Here is a 20,172-nt window from a genome sequence, read left to right as displayed (position 1 = left end):
CTCATAACAACTCTAAAAAATAAACCGAAAACTTCATAAATAAACAAGTAACAAACCATCAATTATATCAATAAACATACAATCAAATTACCTTTCATTAAAACAAATGTACGATATTAGCAACAGTTAATTCCGAATTCGTCCCTGGTCGTCAACCGTGGTGGGTGCTCCGGAAGCGACACAGGATGCCAGCGCATGCCTACTGTCTCCGAGTGTGGGCGTGGACTCCGAGGAAACATTCATAAGCTCTCGTGAGGCCAGATAATTGAGCAGTTTGTAGTTACGGCAAATTCATTTACTTGAGAAGTTCATATAACTTTATTGTTGATTATTCTTTTAGGAGAAGGAGTAGTAGATTATTTATTTTGTAATCGTATTTGACTCAGAGGATTAGATATGAAAAAATACATTTGATTCTTATTTATTTTTTCTGGATCAAGAATTTTTTTTGATAATATTTTTGCAATCATCAGTAACAAAGACTTTGGCGAATCACAACAAAATGGGTAGAGTTAACAACTATGTATTTGCTAGAAATATTACAAAACTTTTAAGTTTAGGTAATAGAACTCATTCCCATAGAATATATTTCTTATGTGACCAAAATTAACTTGAGTATCAAAATGGATAGGTACAAACGAACAAATTGCTTGAGAGTTTCATTTGATTTCATTATGTAATCCTTTGTAACGGGTTTCATAATTATGGGTAAAAAAACTTTAATTGGCCAACAGGTTTAAGACCGTCATTTATAGAATATTTTAATGTTGTAATCAAGGCAAGATTACTGGGTATTTTGTGGATATTTCTGATGAGTAAATCTTGCTCTACATTTATCCTTTGGTTTTTGCATTCGTTTCGTCATTCAGACCTTGTTCTTTGTCCACAATCTTAACACGCATGATATTAAGAATATTTATATTCTAAGGTCAGCATGCAGGTAGTATTTTGTCTGGCTTATAAGTCTAAATTTTTTGTTTAATTTTCCATTAGTTATTGCTCAAAGTTCGTATACTGTATAGAAAAATATACATTTCTAAGTATTCTTTTAAATTACTTTAGATTTCATTATTACGGAAAACTATAAAACAGATTTAAAACCCTAACCTAGCTCTAAGAAAATCTTAAAATACAAGTTCAAAATATAATAAACAAAGTATTTGATAATCATTTTTTCCGTTTCGGAAAAGCTGGTTGGTAATACACTTGAACAGACAAAGAGCTCAAAATAACAGTCGTTCTGCCCGTGTATCATACTTTCACGTACATTATTATAAGTTATTATAAACGGTACCTGCATTACGAAACACATTGATGTAGCGATACTGCGTCAGGACGTGAACTTTGGGAACGACTTCATTCACAACCGTGCATAGCTAGCCGGTGACTAACTTGATAAAAGATTTGTGTCTGTTGTTATATGAAATATAAGTGTTTATTATATTCATATTATAGTTAAGTGATGATCCTATTAAGCATGATACATATATACATAATATCACGCCTTCTTCCCATGGGGGTAGGCAGAGACCAGAGAACTCTCTTTCTGGGCTTTAAGTATGATATACTGAAAAAAAAAATTAAATTACGCTGCACCGCATCGTAAAAGCAACAATATTTTTTCTATATCTACGAAGAATTTACTACCATATGCATGCGCCTGCTTTCTTCTTCATAAAAAAGTAGCAGACAAGCTTTCCCGAAAAAATGTTATGTATTTAACTGTTATCATTAAAGGCGGATAGCGTTACCTCGCTTTTGTATTTTAGTAAATTCTTCTCTGTAGACGTCTATTCTCTAGCAAATAAAACATGACCAAGGCTTCAAAAGCTCACTTCAACAGTCATAAACTACCAGTAAAAATGTCACATATAAACGCCTTCAGAGGCACTCGACCTTGCGTTATCAGGTATGTGTTGATAGCGTACGTCATAGATAGTATAGTGATGAGTTCGCGCGAGGTGTGGCTCATTCTATGTATTTGTATGCGAATATGTTGTAATGGCTGCAAATTTGTTCTGTGAAAAGGATTTGCGTGTTTTTCCTTTAGTTTGAGAGAAAAAAAGATTTATAACTATAACAGTTGGGAATCTCCCTTCTTTGATGAAAGAGGTAGTGGATATGAAGGATATTTTTGGTTTTTGCGACTTGACGTCAATACAAGCCTTGAATACGTTGAAAATTGTTTAATGGATTTTGTTTCGAGAACCTTTCAAAGACTTCTAAATTGTTTCTCGAATATAGTTTTCTGACGATTATAACTTTTGAAAGGTATCTTATTCTAAATGACAAAACTTGTCGCAAACTCGATACAATAAAATCGAAAATATATAAGTACATAATATATGTAATATGTATATATGTTATAAATAGATATGTTTGAACCGTTTAGTATGCTAAATTAACGTAAAACTATAAAATCAAATGCATAAACTATTATGGAAATTCCCATTTGCAGTCATTCTTCTAGAAATATCTTAAGCCATCGCAATGCGGCAGGATTACTTCAAATCTAACTTATCGTTGTTTAAATTGAAATGACGTAAGCGCCTACATTACAACTACTTGTAATTAACTGTGATGAAAGACTACATAAGACATTGTGGAACTAATTAGTTTAGAGTTTTTGGACGGGGAAGGACTTTCTTGCGAACTCGATTACAACAAGTCATATTATTATTTATAGTTAGTTTGAGTTGCTCATTTTCGAATGCTGAAATATTACTCACATACAAATAGTAGGTGCTCTAAAATTATACTGTTTCTATCACTTATTGAAACTATAATGAACACTAATTTCTTAAATTTAAGTAATATTTAGGTACATACGCTACCTCTTTCTTTTTAACGTGTGAGCACGATAGTAATAACTTAAATACGCTACTTCAAAATTGAGTAAAGTTTCATCAGCATTTAATGAATTTTGGGATCCATAATATTTAAAATAAACTCCAATAAATGAGACATTTATGTGCATAGTTAAGTACGTGGCAGAACTGTGTACTTATTAAATTAGTGCAAGTGAAAAACACAATGTTCAGTGAACATTTAGTGCAAAATAAATACATTTTAATTGAGTTTATTTACGTAATAAATACGTCTTTAAATTAAAATTGACAATAATTGTTGTTTTTTTGTTCAAGTATCCTGTATGTCCAGGAAAATATTACGACGACAATGTTATTTAAGGAATACGCCAAATATGTTGCAAAGTTATGATTTATTGTTTTATTAATAGTTTTCCTGTTTGAATAAGTACTCTACTCATAAGTATTATATATAAAGTATTTAGGAGGATTACGATACAATTACTGTTCTTGTTGTTCAAATATTGCTTTTCGTTCTCCGATCTTTGGTAACAGCTAGACTGGTTTATAAGTATATAACAGTCAACTAACAAATTTTGGTTTCAAACCCTTCAGTATAAGAATTTCCAACTATTTTAGTTAGGCTACCATACCAAAAAGGTTTCTAATCACTTAATTTGAGTTAATGAATACCAAACAAGCTTATAGAATAAACGTTAAGATGAACCGTATCCCAAATTATACAAAAAATTGCTCAAGTACTTGAAATGCATCTTCTTATCACTGAAATCATCTTTGCAATAACTATCTCAGTTTCAAATGAAATTCAGATGCGTGTAATACCACAAGTCATTGTACCCCTTGCGACAGTATTGACCAATTCTATTTCGTAAAACGTTCATAATTCATCTACATTGTTTAAGTGTTTAGTACTCTCATTGTTTTTGAATTAATCATTGTGGGGACATTGTTCGTAATCGTATGCTGCTTAAACTTAAGTGCTTTGCGTATTGTTGAGTTTTGTTTGTCATTGCATCGCTATCAATTCGTTGGTTCATTAGAATTATGAAATCAATATTAACACGGAGGAACTTGTTATGTATTAGATGGTCACCCATCCACAAAACAACTTCGGCAAGCGTAGCTTTATCTCAGTGATCGATCCGCGCGGCTGTTGTTAACTAAGCCATGAGCTCCTCCACCTCCACGAATTATGAAATCATTGATAAGAGTTAGTCTGTCTACTGTTAGTCATCGATTTATAAGACAGTCAGATTTCAATCATTTTCTGGGCGCATGAAGCGTTTTCGATCTTTTCAGTACTGTATACATAATAACTACTATGACATCCTGGTTCTATTTCGAAAAAGACATTAATTGTGTTACACATATGTATACCTATTTGTACAAACTTTGTATACAAGATTTGAAAACAGGCTTTAACGATGTAAAATAATACCAAGCGGCAACTGTTTTTTGTTTTCCTAAAAACTACTCAAATACAATATAAATCAGCATCTAAATAAAACGATGACGCAAGTCTGCAGTAGATTGAACTCTACACATCATTAATAGTTACATACAAGGACATGAACAAAGTAACATATGATAGCCGAAACAACAGACTCTTATGTTTTATGACTCGGAACAATATACGTTTTGACAATCTGCCTAGTGATAAAATGGACTGTTAGTCTTTGTTTGTATAGCATCACGTCGTTCCTCTATAAGGGATAGGTTAGAGAACAACACACCCACTTTAAGATTACATTTGATTTAGTCTGGGTATAAGTAAACGAGATTAATTCACAACTGATGGTTTTGTTTCCCTGGTTAAGCAGATATTTGGTGTAATCTGAAGTTACCCTGTAGCAGCCAAGAATTCTCGTTATCTTTTGGTTTGAAAACAAATCAAAATGTAACGTAACTATATGAATACTAGGTTTATGTTTTTGGAGAAGAACGATGCATCTTCATCACGTTATCACTTATCATTATTATAAAATACGTAGTTCTAACTTGCTTATGTCCGGTTTCTGAGGCACATTTAGCGGTAGTTTATCTATTCAATCTGACTTGAACTTAAACGCTATTGAATAGCTAAGCTGCTGCTAAACGTACCTCAGGCAATGGGGGCTAAAGTCTTTGTTATAAAATTATAAAAGTAAATGTAAAAGTGATTGATTTGTTTATTAATATGTATGTTTCCGTTGTGCAGGAGTCCCCCGAGGTCCGCATGGCGCTGCCGCTAGCGGCGCGGGCGCCGGACCCCTCGGCGCTGGCCGCCTACTGGGCCGAGTACGAAGACCTTTGCCGCCAGATCAGTGCCGCCAATGATGACGATGACAACCATTATGAAGGTATGTACTTATTTAATTATAAATTATATTATTATATAGAAATAAATAAGTCTAGCTGTGAATGCTACTTCAATTTAACTGATACATTGACGTGTGTCGAGGTACATAGACTCCTTCCCTTATAGGTGCTTGCAAGACTTCTGGAACTAATTATTTGGGCACCCATTCCAAACACAAAAGTTGGTCCTATAGATGATGGAGTATTAAAAATAAATACTTAACTTTATAATTCCTGTTCTGCCGTATCTTTTGTACAATTTGTATCGATATTATGCTGAAGCGAGTAAAATTAATTTGTGACGGTAAAAACGACTGATATTCAGATCGTAGACGAGAAATTGAATCAAATAATTTATATGTGAAATTATAACAAGTATAAAGTCTTCTTTTTCCTACTCTTTTATATTATAACTAAAGAAGCTATAAGTTATTTTAATATGGATTAATGATAAGGAATAATTAAGTATGACTACATAGTGGTATAGTAAGATTGATGAAAATACCTAATACATAGTAAAAAACCGTCTTATCTTATTTAAAAATGGATTCACAATAACACCGTATATCTGATCTCAATAATCGACCTCATTACCTTAAAACTATTTATACATTGTCCTTTAAATCTAGATATTAATAATCCCCTGATACAGATGTCAGGTTATAAAAAGAATATCAGTAAGTCTAGGTATATCAAAGTGATAAAAATGCATTTTGACAAAGTCCAATATCTTTATCATAAGACACGGAAAATAACATCACGTCTGTACTTTCACTAATACTAATCGTAATTTGCTGCACCTAGGAATTAAATTTGAAACCGAAAAACATTATAACTTTACTTATTGTAGGTATACCTACTATAGATGATAATTTTATTTCAATCTTAAAATCTACAGGTAAGTATTGTTTTTAAAGTAGCTTCAATAATCATGGTATGGTAAATATCCAAAACCTTTGTAACTGGGACTTATTAACAAACAGCAAATAATAATTTATTAATCCCTAAATATTTTTGATAATAATTCTTTACATAAATGTTTAGTGAGATGCATATTGTTCCATTCCCCAATTGATTCCGAGACCTTTGCAAAGCTATGGGACTGTAATATGTTCAATTCATTTAATTTATTCAGCTATTTTTAGATCTTTTAAAAGACAACTCCCGCTCTAAGAATTACTCTTGTGTCGCGAGAACTTTCACAAACAAGCAAACAACGGACCCTAAGTACAAGGGCAATCAAATCTTCCTATCTTTCTTCACCGCCAAGGTTGTTATTATTATGATAACAAACGTCTGTAGTTGATTATTTATCATTTATAGTTTTGAATAAATATTATTTTGCTTTTATCAGCTATTTGTTTTGGTCTGTCTTCAATATTTTCTTTGGAAGATAATTGAAAACAATCCGGTCACGGGGGTGTCCGAAAGAATTAAAAAAATATTATTTTATCTTCATCAGGTTAAGCTGGATATAAAATTAAAAATTGATTAATTTACTTTTCTGCCAATGCATACGAATACTTTTGCGAACGTCTGTCCGTCTTTCTTTCATGTTTGAAACTCTTAAACGGTTTTTATTACTCTTATGTGGAGATAGCATGAGACCCGGGAATAAACATAGGCATTTCTGTTTTCAATAAAAATGAGCCCAAAAGTACACATAACCTCTCCTTTCCGTCGATAAATAAACTAGTTACTATTTACGAAATCTAAATTTCGAGCTTTTGACACCTGCTTCGATGAAGCAGCGGTTCTTAAAGATTGCTTCATAAGAAGTGGTACATAATCTCTTTGACAATCGCTCAGTTATTTCGGGTGTTTGCTCTGGGCGCGGTTGGGCAATTAACCGGCTATATTAAATAGACCCCAAGGTCGAGTAATGCTCATAGCCTTAATAACCACTCGTACTGAGATAATTATATTTGCAATTATGAGGTGTGGACACATTTGTGGGCTTTGTTGTAACTTGTAATGATCAGGCGAATGCTCGACGTTATGTCCGATGTTAGTTATGTGTGAGCATTTCGATATTGTTTTATGTATGTCATTGCTCTATAATATGGTATAAGTCTTGCTATTGGTTTTGGGTCTGGCATCTAATTCGTAGGACTGAAGATTACGTACGATGTTAAATTAAAGGAAATAAGGGAAACAAATTATCAACATTGTCTGTTCGGGTGGTTGTTAAAACAGCAAATATATTTATTAAAATTCGGCATTATACTAAACATATGCTTAAAACTCGGTTCATTATAGAGACGTGTCTTTGTTGTACTTTGTTACTTGTTCTATTCTAAGTGAATGTCCAAATGCGCACACACCTTAACTCGCGGGATTTCAAGATGGACGGTGAGGTCACTGTTTGATAACTATTTTTGGCATTAGAGACGATTCAGACATTATTTTAGTTTAGTTGTTAAGTTGTAATCATGGGTCGAGAACGTGAGGTGTTAGATTCGATTTCCAGGCCAATCATTATGATGGAGTGTTGCGGGTAATATTTGTAAGGTGTTGGGCAGTGTACCTACTTTATTACGATAATCATATTGTTACCTTATCGACAAACGACCTTTTTACCGAAGTGGTTAAGAAGCCCATCAGGGCTCTTCCACTGCTCAGGGACTTAATTATAAATTCTAACATGCCCGAGACTTCTTTAAAACAGTTCTTGAAGTCTGAAGTCTTAAGTAAGTCCAACCCGTACTTCGTAAACGTGGTAGATTCAAGGCTTACCCACTCTCTCCTCTGGGAGGAGACAATGGTACAGTTACACGATAAAGCGGGAGGAGATCCTTATCTAGCAATGGGCTAAGTTTACTATTATAAGTATCAAAATATTGTTTATGAGTGTATGATAAGTGTGGACACCAGTACCAGGCCTTGACATGTTCCAGTTGAGACGTACGGCCTCCACGTGTCTGTGCAAAGAATGTTAATTCTCTCATTCACAACAATACGAGTATTGTTCGACGCAAGCGCTAAAAATGGGCTTTGTACGCCAATTATAACAATAATGGATAATATGAACGTAGGGTCACAATAGGGCACCAACGTGTGTTAAAATTACTTATTTGATAGACTGTCTGTTTTCCGTGTAGATTATTTGAAAAGTACAAACCTTAATGAAATAACTAACAGAAGCGGTTTGGCTCATTTGCCTAAACGAATATTTGGTAAGTACTTAACCAAAACACGAACAGCAGTTTCGAATATGGGGGTAGGCATAATAACACAAACTCACAAAAGCATGTATCTTTTGATTAGTTGCTTGAATACACAGTTATTTAATAGTTATTGGTTATAACATAATTAATCAAGTTTTTCGTTAAAGTTGAAAAATGTATACGGGCTGGGACTCAGGAAGCTATGTTTTGTAGTGCAAGAAACTTTACTCTTTTATGAAATCTTAATACCTATATTAGTGGGTGTTTGGTTTACATAATTGCAAACTTAAATATCTTAAAGAACAAGCAACTATACGTGATGTTCTCATTACACTAGTTGTTTTCCTGATGTAACCAAATACCGAATATTTCACAACAAAAAAAAACGCTTAAAGCAGACGCGGGTCAAAGAAATGCCGTCAATATTCCAACAGCAATTTTTTATTTAATATTTTTCAGTCACATTGTACTATGATGTTTTTCTTCCAACAAAAGAGGTTGTTTTTACAAGAAGCAAACGTAATCTATAAGTTTTTATTGAAAACAGGTTCTTTTGTGTTTTGAAGAAAAACCGACATGAAAATGTTTTGTAGTCTGTTTCTTATCAATGCAGTTTCGTTTATTTATAATGCTGATCTATATTCTTCGGTTCAAGAATTTTAGTACTTTATTTAATAAGTCTTATTTTTGTTGTAAAAAGTTTACGCTAAGTGTTACAGTTTACACGTGCCTTGGATTTTATTTACTTTTTGAAAATATTGTGTTAAGATTTTGCTTTAGCTAGGCGGCACGAATAAGCAGTTAGCCTCATGCTTTTATATCTATCTACTCAGTATTCAATTTTATCTTCAAGTAAGTTCTAAATCCTTGTTATCGCTTTCATCTGCCCATGTTTACTCAGTTTGATCTCACTGAGTTTGATCTTCAGCTTTTGCTAATACAAGTTCTCGATCTTTAACAGCATATAAAGCATTTTGCAGGTTATAAGATTTTAGTACTTCTACTACAAGTCAGTTCAATATAAACAAACAAACAAACACTAAAACAAAATAACATCACGTGGTTGATTAATATCGCAATCACAGCCGCGTCGACATTACACACAGACATGTGGACAATCGATCTAAAGTAAATACTCAGTAAACGATTGCCCAAACCGAAGGTCACTATGTAAATGTCATTTATAATACACATACACGCACATACATATGTATTACTACATATTAGGGTTATACACTACATAGATAACATGCTTGGGGCAGTGGTAAAAGAGGTTTGCTCACCACTATCTTTATATAGAGAGCCCAAAATTCGATTTATAACAACAGTCGCTGTGTCTGTTTTCAGGATAAATTTTTTGGTGTATTTTTGAGTTGAGTGACACTTAAAATAGAGATAAGTTATAATTGTTTGTATTTTCAGTATCACTCAAAAGGCCTTTATTACCTCTATATATGTACATGTTTAACCCCCGATTTCTGAGGTACATTTAGCGATAGTTTATCCGTTCAATAGCGTTTAAGCTCATATAATGTAAGTGGCAGAGTGATTGAAATAGAATCGCTAACAGTGAAATGACGACTGAATTTTATAACATAAATACACAAATCATTACATAACTTATTTCCTATCAGCACACTAACAATAAACCAGTACTAAGCCTACTTACAATAAAAAAATATAATCACACGTAATTATATCAACATGTAGTATATTGTATGTGACAGATAAATACTTGCGGTGTAAACGTTCTCGGAACTCGGCGCTATACGGCTGTCGGCTTTGTACCTGTGTGTAAACATCTACTTCCTCACTACTTAAGGACGTTTGAGGTTACATTCAGGTTTTCTTGTACTTTGAGATTATAGTTTGGTTGATAAATAACGTGTTCGTTTTCCTTCTGATTCGAAATTGTGATAAATATTTTGATATAATGACATATGTAAATATTTATACATTGTGTGGCCCGTCGCGTTGTCAATTTTATGTTTTAAGGACTAAAGTGAGTTACAGTAGAGGTAAGATGGGAAAAGCTTTAAAAATTGTAAAATTTATCGTCATTCGTTTGTGTAAAAAATTGTACATATTCGTAGTTTGATTGTTTGCTCAGACTGTTTTGTTCTTTAAAACTTGGCATTCTTTGGCAAATATCGTCCTGCATACACAGGTATTCACGTTTGCGTGCTAATGCGAATGTTGGAGAACTATAGTATAGAGAAGAATTCAAGATAAATCAAACCTTTTCTTGCAAAAGTTTCTTTTAAACATCATTCAGGTCATTGACACTTTAAGAACAAACACACGGTCACAAAGCAATGAAGTTTCAAGTCTTACATTTGTATAGCGAATATTTTACTTAAAGAAACTGCAATAACGTATATTTCAAGATCAGTTGACAATGTAAATGAACGTGACAAAATGGCTAACAATAAAATACTGTACGTTTTGCACGAGACCAGTGGCCATTCAATTTAAGATGAATAGCTTAACGTAGGTATTTGTTATTTAAAAATAGGTTGCTAAATTACTATCCATTGTTATAGATAGGGCTACATTAGTACCATAAAAAATGGTCTAGGGTCTTATTTCTAACGTACGCTATACGACTAATGGTTTCAAAACAGGCCTCCAAAGCCTATTTTATTTCAGGCTTTAACGACGAAATTCCATGAAACATTAGTTGGAAACGATCTAATATCTTAGTAGATACATTTAAGCATTTATAATTTAATATTTGGTATATAGCATTAATTCTAGCCCCGAAAATTCGATTATAAACTTCGTCCAACACCAACGAAAAATTTCAATTCTTTTGACACCTACTTTCCACGTTTCCAAACCGCAAATCTCTAGTCCAAATGTTGTTTTCAAACAGTTGCAACAAATCAACTGAAGCGGTCAACAATCGTAACAAAGAATGCTTTTGAAGGGCAAGAGCATTTAATATTTTGTTATAAAAAACTGTTACAAGTCTAATCCGATTAATGCGATTAGCGCGTTTCCAATCAATTGCGTTCACTTTTTCTGAGCCCGTTTCTCTATTTTCGCATGCAATGCGTAACCTTGCCTACAACGCTGTTTTTTATTGAGGAAGTTGAATTCTAAAGAAGTTATTTCTTTGGTATGTAGAATATGTGTTACTTGAACTGGTATCTAGATGAATATGTGCCGATTTTCCTGTCGTCTAGTAATTTTTTTTTCGGATTAATTTAGGATTTTTTGACAAATTAAGTAAGAAAGAAAAGCAAATCATATCGGTGATGTCTTGTGAAAAGGCCAGGTGCATAGTACTCGTAACCTGCGGTCCTGTATCACAACATGCATGGATGTAAATGAAACTAAGGAAGATTGTCAGGATCGTACCAAGTGGCGTTCTCTGTTCTCTGGCTAAGGCGTAATTTTATGCATCTTGATTTGAATTGAATTTTTATGGTTATTAATTTTATCCGCAGAATTCTTCTTCTTATTTGGTGATATATTCGCATAAATATATAGATAGTTTTACCTTTGTTTATCGCCAGTTCCAAAGATAGAGTGAGTAAGATGAACCGGCATGAAACTATAAAATAACCATAAAATAAATAAATTCTTGCCAATTGCAACTGTTTTATTAGTTTTCCTATTTTAATATAACTGTTTAAATTATATTTACTTGAAAAGCCTGATGCAGTGATGTTGGAGGCCAATGAACCAATAAAATGTCGTCGATTCCAAGAAGCGAACGATTCAGTGCCAACGATAGAGCTTAGGGATCGATTGAATAACTATTTGAAGACTGTTATCTATATTTATATTGTAAGGAGGTAATATAAGTTCATTTGAATAGTGTTCTGAAAGAAACTATTCAAGGCAAAATAAAGCTGTAGTAAATTATGTCCATAGGTTAAATTTTTTATCCGAATACTGCCTTTGAAAGTGATTGCGAGCTTCTTAAATTTCTCACAACTTTAGTCCTTTAGAAGAATAAAATGTATTTTTTTGAAAACAATTGTTCTGAGTGACTGTATTTATCATAGTTTCCCTGCACCAGACATCTTGCGAACTATATCATTGTAAGCTGGCCGAGACGTCTATTGCTTACATGATCTCGTTAATGTCCATCTTTTGTAAGATAATGCATCAAATCACTTTCATATTATAAATACTCTTCTAATCGTATTCAGTATATCGACGTTATCGGAATTCCTGAGACTGCGGTGAGTGCGGACACAAGTCACCGGCAGCCAATAAATCTGTTGTGAAATCAACAATCTCGTGCTCGGATAGAACCTATTAATTGTAAGAAAGCAATCGACATTACACGCCCGGTGTTTTGTATAAAAGCTTTTGTACAGTCGCGAGCAATAATATGAAGATGATGACACACTTTTTTACATTGTTTTTATTGATAACTTAGAAGTAACTCTTCATGTACAGTATAAGTCTTCTCTTGATTATCTAGTTGTCTCTCGTGTATAAGTATTGAAAAATAAAAATAGCATAAGAGTATCAAGATTGCATGCTGAAAGGCAAGTATTTTGTTGACTATTGAAATACTTAGGATAGGTTTATATATATGACAGGGCATGATACGCCCTAGATGTTGCCATTGATAGAATTAATGTAACTGTCCTATAATAATCAACTCAGAGGTCTGCAAGGGGCATGAATAATTTTGAAACTTAACTACCACTACTTATACGAAAAAGAAGAAATGCATATAAATTTATTCCCACGAGTGTACATCAACGTTGGGCCCGCATTCCATAATCAACAGGTTTGAGAAAACCGGACACCAAGAAGAAACGATTGCTGGCATCGCAATTTCAAGTAACCTTCCTTTCTTTAGTGAAGTTCTGGCCGCACCTACAGAATTGCAAATCAGATAGTCGTTAAACTACATGACGCACTTGACCGTCACCGGCACATTGATGAATTTATTTGCTACCTTTGACTACTTTTACTTTTAGAATTTTCTTATCTGGATCGTAGAGATCTAGTTATAGATATTAGATCGCTCTAAGGGCTGAAATTGGCTGTCTGCATAAACCAATAGAGACGCAATACCAAACCTTATTATTAAGATCAGGAGTAAATATTATCTATTTCAAAGAACACAAAAGGAATCCTAGGAAATCTAATTTAATCCCAAACTAGAAACTTTGACGTCAATGAAAACAAAATAATAAAAACATAATTACGAGTCCTTAATTTCTTTACAACTCAGGAATTAAAAGATTTACAAACAACTGTAAGTGGAGGATTAGGAAGGCATTGCTCTAAAGATAAAGAGAAGCTAAAGAGAATAACAGATTTCTTTCTTACAAAACACTTTTACTGTCAACGAATTAGAAACCACAATCTTTTTCATTCAAACCTTTCAGCTTTTCGTTTCTGTTGATCAATTTAAATATTAGGTCGCGGAAAAAGTCTTTTCGCATTATAGTATGTATTAACTTGTAATAAAATCTTTTCTCTACACAAAAGAGCTCGATATTTGGGTACCTCACGAGCTCACTGAAAGAAACCTAATGAAGTGTATTTACTACAAGTTTATGCATACTATAATGCGAAAAGACTTTCCCCAACCTAATATTTTGGCAAGTAAGAAGTCTTTCAGTTATAGAACCATCAATTACCCAATCCTTTTTTGCTTTCTGTACCGATACACTCATAAATGAAGCTCAAAGAATGTGCATGCAAATCTTTTTATCTAACTTCACACTACGTCTAAGGACAAATAGCCCTCTATCGCACCTTCGAACGAGTCGTACAGGTTTCCATGCTAAATAGGTTACTGGACTCGCCAGGAAACGAGTATTCGAGTAGATAACTATCATAGCATCGAGAACACAGTTGATAATAGTCAGGCTCCCGGGCTTACAGTTATAAGTGCGTAGGCACATTCATTCATCCACTCAAGCCACACTCGACTATTGGAACCTAAGTAACGGCGCTTAGACTACCTGTTCACTTGTCATACTAAGTGTGATTATGCTTCACAAATATTTGCTTTATTTGGGTCGAATGAGTCTAAATTACAAGTATTTTTCTTGTTAGTTAGTAACACGGGTGAGTTAAGCACGGGATGTTATTTTTTCTATAACATGTTGGAAAGGGAATTTAGGTGATATTTTTACAATAATCCTGACGACACTTAATGACAAATATCTCGTTTATTATGTCCAATTGTGGGCGAAACGCTAAAAATCATAATTGCCTACACATAATATAATGAATGCACTTGTGATTATCAAAGTTAACAGTGATAAGATCCATAATCATTGATGATCTCATGAATATGTCTGGGGATTCTGAAAGCCCAAAATGTTCATCCGTGATCTGTGAACTGGCTCTTGACCGTCATACTTGACTGTGACCATAAGCGACAAAATAAAATACCAGTATTGCTAATAAATATTCCAAATAAATCTGCATAAAAAATGCAATTCGCTATACAAAACGAGTCTTCAATGCAAATCTGTGACGTAACACTAATCAAACATCCGTGACAATCGAATGCTGGAGTTGAAAATGTTTACTCTAGCGTAGCAAGTGCGCATGTCCATTAAGCTGATCGGGAGTCCGTTATACGAATGAGATAGGTAACGGGATCGTGCGATCCGATGTTGATACCGGCCACGGCGACCAGCCCCGACCAGTTTGTCGCTACAAGGTCGAGCCCGACATTACTTTGAATAACATTAGTGAAACACTAATGTGCTGATGGGTGGTCTAAGATGTCTTAGCGTTTGAATGCTTCGTGATGTAACTTTCTTAGCTAATGTTATCAAGCTTGTTTTGTTCTTGAATGCCAGGGACGATCGTCTTTGTGTGATGGCGTAATGTGGAATTGTTTTCTTCGTCTTTGTTGAACCTTGATTGCTATCAAGCTTAGTTTAAATTGAATGTTATTTGAGCTTGGTAAACTTGAAATCTCTCTACAGTTTCTTGTATGACTTACATATCTTTAGCAAACATTTCTGTCTCTGTTATTGACAAATTAAATTAGGTTTTTCTCTTCCCGATTTTGCAAGTTTTCGTAATAGATCGTTGTCTTTTATTCCATTAATTTCTTTACTCTTTTGCTTTGTCATTATCACTATCTGATTGTAAAGTGTATCGAGATACGGTTTAATTTAAATTCACAATAATCAGATTACACCTAATTATTTTATTTTTATCTTATCCATTTGTAAAAGATATTGTGTAATGTCTATCAAATGGTTTAATACAAAATAATGTAACCAAGGACTAATTACTTGCTGTATTATCTGAGTATCAGGAATTCCGTTCAAGCTTAGTTAGATTAAGATTATGAGATTTACATAGCCTAGTCTTGGTAAATGTTTGAGGTTTTTGTATGAACTTGCGATGAAGGTAATGTTTTACTTCCTCGTTAGGTATACGGTTATTGATGACGCCTGACGGAAGGATGTTGTTTTTTGAAGGTTTTTACTAGCCCTTGTAAGACATACTGCATGTACCTATAGACTTCCAAAATAGCATAGCTTAATACCACCTCCTTACGATGTCTACATTTATTTCAGCAAGTCCTTTTCTGTATATATTCAAGTGTGTTATCTTTATAATACGCTGTGATTATAGAGCAATAGGTATACATTAATATACAATTGTTTTTCCAAATAATTATATGTTCCTTTTATAATTTATTCGCAGGGATATATGCAAATCTCAATATGTTTGTTTCTTCGTGTGATAAATAGAGTCTTCCAAGTACCAATAATTTTAATACGTAGTTTTGCCCAATATCAGTCATTTAGAGACCTTGTTCAGAGATAATTACTAACATACATTACAAGATCACCTTGAGTTTCACGCTCCATATTCTGTTTCGGACTGTTAAATATATTGTCGCTTCCATTTAAATTATTGCCAATTATGATTTACGGTTTAAAACCAATTTATGGTGCGTTGCAAAAGATTGCGAATTTGCATATTTACTTGTGCTATTAAGAAGTAAAACTAACATATTAAGAAATTTGCTGGCTACAAGGATAATGATTTTAAAAATCTGATTTGAAAATTGCGTAATTTATAAGCCATGCAATAAACAAATAAGCCTTCAGGGCCTTTAGATTGAAATATCAGTAATTTATTTTGATATTGAAATATCATTATTTCTCTAATATCGAAAGACTGTGTTGATTGTCACTCTGAGAAAAAAAAATGGTTTTCGGAATTAACTATCCACGTACTACTTTAACTATATAAGGTAGAAACTGCTAATGTGTTAAAAAGGGCAGTCACGTTTTACAGTAAGATAATAATAGGAATTTACTAATAACAGTTTTAAAATTGACATCTTATTACCGCCATTACGAGCTGTCAAAGTTGTCATTCTAATAGATTGTAATAGTGAAGTGAAACTGGCATCCAAAGGCGATACTTGTGCCTCATTAAGACATACGTGAAACGTCGATGAGGCAGAATACTCTCGACCTTTGCCTAAGTGTTATTTGTCACGTTTCGCGCGAAAATTGTGATGATTACAGAACTTCAAAACAAAATGTTGTTATTGAATTGATATTTAATAGTATGGCGAAATGTATTTGAAAATAATTGTAATAGATAAGCGATCGAGGAGGCAAAAGCTAAGTATTTAAAAGACAAATAGGTCTTCTTTCGTAGGCCAGATACTTATAACTCAACCATTTGCAATTATGGTACATATACATATGTCTGCCTCTCATATGCGGTCGGTAGTGTATCCGACTACTGATCATGTAGTCTTGGGTGCGATTTCTGGTGCGGGAAAATTACTATTGGCCTTTTCTAATTTATTTTACACTATTTGGTTAATTTGTCGGGTTCAATATTTTAATAGACCTAAGTAAAGAATTTCGCTGTAGGCTCCTGTCCCTGTACCGTCAAATTTTAAGGAAGTAAGCCTATAATTAGCCACCTGTTTAAAAAGTTAAATCACTGCAATTTTCTTACCGCCTAATTGCAAACCTTACGAATTCAAGTTCATAATAGCATAATTGTACTGTCATGTCCACCTGGCAACTTGCGCAAGAGTTACAGCACCGCAAAGTGAATTTGACGGTCGCCGCTCGCTAACTGCTTTGTCCGGTATTACGTGTATATACATACACGTTAATGACAGTTGCTATTGCTATCGCTAATGATGGCTTTACTCGGGATGTAAAGTAATTGAAGTATATTTTTATTTGGTTTATAATTTGTGCTTAAGGCAGTACATCCCTTTTCCTTCCTGTCTTTTTTTCGTTTTTTGATTCTTGGTATTGTAATTGTAACTAGTTACGTTAATGTATTTTTAGTCGATTGTGTATACTTATGGTGTTATTTTTTTTTGTTTCAGGTAAGCAAACCTGCCATTTAGTATAATGGAATACCAGTTTGATTGATGTATGTAAAGACGAGGTAAGTGATAGTTACAAAGATCGAATCCGAGGCCTGCAAAAATATTCTACGAATACTTGTTTGACTGTGTCTTTTATACGTTGAATGGGTTTCTTTCTTTCCAAGTTGTTAGCAATACAACTGGTCCATTTTTGAAGCACTTTTTCCGTTCTCCAACCAATCCAACAAATATTTCTGTTATGTATCAAGCACATTACAAACCAAACACACTTATTAAACTACTTGTTTTTATTACAACACACGTAATAGACGCACGTACAGTATTAAATAGAAAGTTCAATAGAAATAGTAAAATCACTTGCTAAGAGTAACAGTGAAAGCAAATTGCAGATCTCACATGATTTGATTCGTGTAATAAATGCGCACACTGACGGCTGTAATTGCCATCAAATAGAGTCCACATTGCTAACAAGATATTAATAGAAATGTATGAATGGGGTTACGTAATTGTTCTAATTGTATCCCTTTTGAAGTTCGAAGCGGATACGATCAATGATCGATAGTAATGATTCATTTATGTGTTTAAGCAATAGTTTTAAAGTAATTGGTGCCTTTAAGCCTACGTTTCAGTAGTTATGTTATATCTCGCGTAATAAGGGGCGAGCCTTTGTTATGGCATGCGTGGTAACCCATAATTTTGTTACTCGCTCCTTGTTACGTGGAACCAAACGTAACTGGAGAAATTAACTATTTTATAACTTACCTGGACTTGAAGTACAGGTATGAAGTAGTAAATTGTACTGAATTTATTTCATCAAGTGATAGGGAACACAATATATACTATTTCTGACAGAATTTTTGTACAGTAATGTATAATAATGGAAATCTTAATAGCATATTCTGATACGTTGTCGAAGACGGGATGTCTACCTTGCATATATTCTTGTCGATAACATGAGGCAGCTTATGTTTGGAGAAAATAATGTAAATTAAAAATAACTCGATTCGAGAGCGATTAAATTAATTCGTCCAACATATGGAAAGATCATGTAATCATATTGTTACATATATTACATGAAACATTTCCTGCCCATTCTTACATAATAAAAGAAGATCGCTCATTATAATTAATTTATGTAAACATACAACAAGTGTTAACATACTTAATTACTTGCACGCTATGGTAAAAGTCGAGATAAAAATATAAAATGGCCGCCGTTACATAACATTATTAAGTCAAATTGTTTGTTTTTAAATCTCGTGCTTTATTAAAAGTTACATTCACTTTTTTTTTATTAATGAAACTAGTTTTACGAAAAAGAAGTTTGCTACTTTTTGTCTGTGGTCTTCAAGTGACAGATGTCAATAATGTGAAGTACATTAAGAGTAATTTTACTCATGACTGATGTCGATGGCATAACTTTAAACTTTCGCGTTTCATGATCATTATTTAATATGGTATGAGGACAAAAGTGATTATGCGTTATTTAATTTGTTTGACGTCGCGATTAGTTGTCAGTAGCCGAGTCAACTTGATTATTTAATGGAACTTATTATGTTTTTCATTCCGAACTTTCAGATAACATTGACTTCCTATAATATGCAAATAATCGATTCTTTACAAGTAGTTTTTTCTATATACTTACCTGATACCTATTTACATAAATTACAAACAGTTTTTTTTTATTTCGACCTTGTTGCGACAATCAGCCTAATGGTTATTTTTTTTCATACAGTCATAAAACCAATTGATCTGGTTCCAATTATGAAATGATTTCAACTTGATCTTGAAATATTGTTGCCTTTTAAATTCTAATTGATTTGTTTGTTATCGCTGTAGGCTATACGCAGTTTGTAATTAGGCAATTTATTATGAGTACAGATTAAATTATAAATAGTGTTTCGTCTATGTCACAGAGTAGCAAAAAAGATTGCCATAAAAGCATAGAGTCAAAATATAAATAGTTAAGCCGAGTCAAAACTCTAACATATTTTTCACTGCCACTGAATTGTTTTCATAATTGTTTTGATACTCAACTGGAATTTTAAATTCAAAATAGTCGTCACTTAATCTTTGTTAAATAAATGCGTATTTAGCATAGCGCGTCCTTCATCAATTGAATTTGCTTTGTTGTAGGTAAGCTTATTCTAAGATAATGTTACGGACGATAAATCAGTCGGGAAGCACATACTAAATTTATTTTAATACAAGAAAAACTCTTGCTGCCTGTTAAAAAATCATACATGACAATGCTCTATTACGCGGTTGCCATATTTCGAAATTATTTAGCTCAATGTCAATGCATTTTCCCCGGTAGAGTCTTGAAATATTATTGGCTTTCAATAATTCCGTGTAAATAAATTAAAACAAAATATTTCCGGTCACATTTCGTGTTAGTTTCCTAAATTTTCCTTGACATTAACAAAAAAGATTTCTGCTATTTTTTCATACATAGATCGTTCACCTTCACCATTTTGTTTTAATTGTCAAAACAATTAATAAATTCGACATT

The 20,172-nt window shown here is 33.3% G+C and overlaps 1 protein-coding gene across 5 annotated transcripts in view; it reads left to right on the top strand.

Annotated features, from left to right (window-relative positions):
• Window positions 1-20,172, top strand: part of LOC142987199 (rho GTPase-activating protein conundrum-like) — a 117,254-nt gene that overhangs the window by 56,570 nt on the left and 40,512 nt on the right. For all 5 annotated transcript variants that reach the window (XM_076135798.1, XM_076135807.1, XM_076135816.1 and 2 more), the window contains one exon: window positions 5,026-5,167. In XM_076135798.1, coding sequence (XP_075991913.1) covers window positions 5,026-5,167 — 142 coding nt within the window. The remainder of the gene's footprint in view (window positions 1-5,025; window positions 5,168-20,172) is intronic.

Source organism: Anticarsia gemmatalis, chromosome 1, assembly GCF_050436995.1.
Source record: "Anticarsia gemmatalis isolate Benzon Research Colony breed Stoneville strain chromosome 1, ilAntGemm2 primary, whole genome shotgun sequence".
Lineage (NCBI taxonomy): Eukaryota > Metazoa > Arthropoda > Insecta > Lepidoptera > Erebidae > Anticarsia > Anticarsia gemmatalis.
Note: the sequence above shows the minus strand (reverse complement) of the source record. Positions and strands in the feature narration are given on the sequence as shown.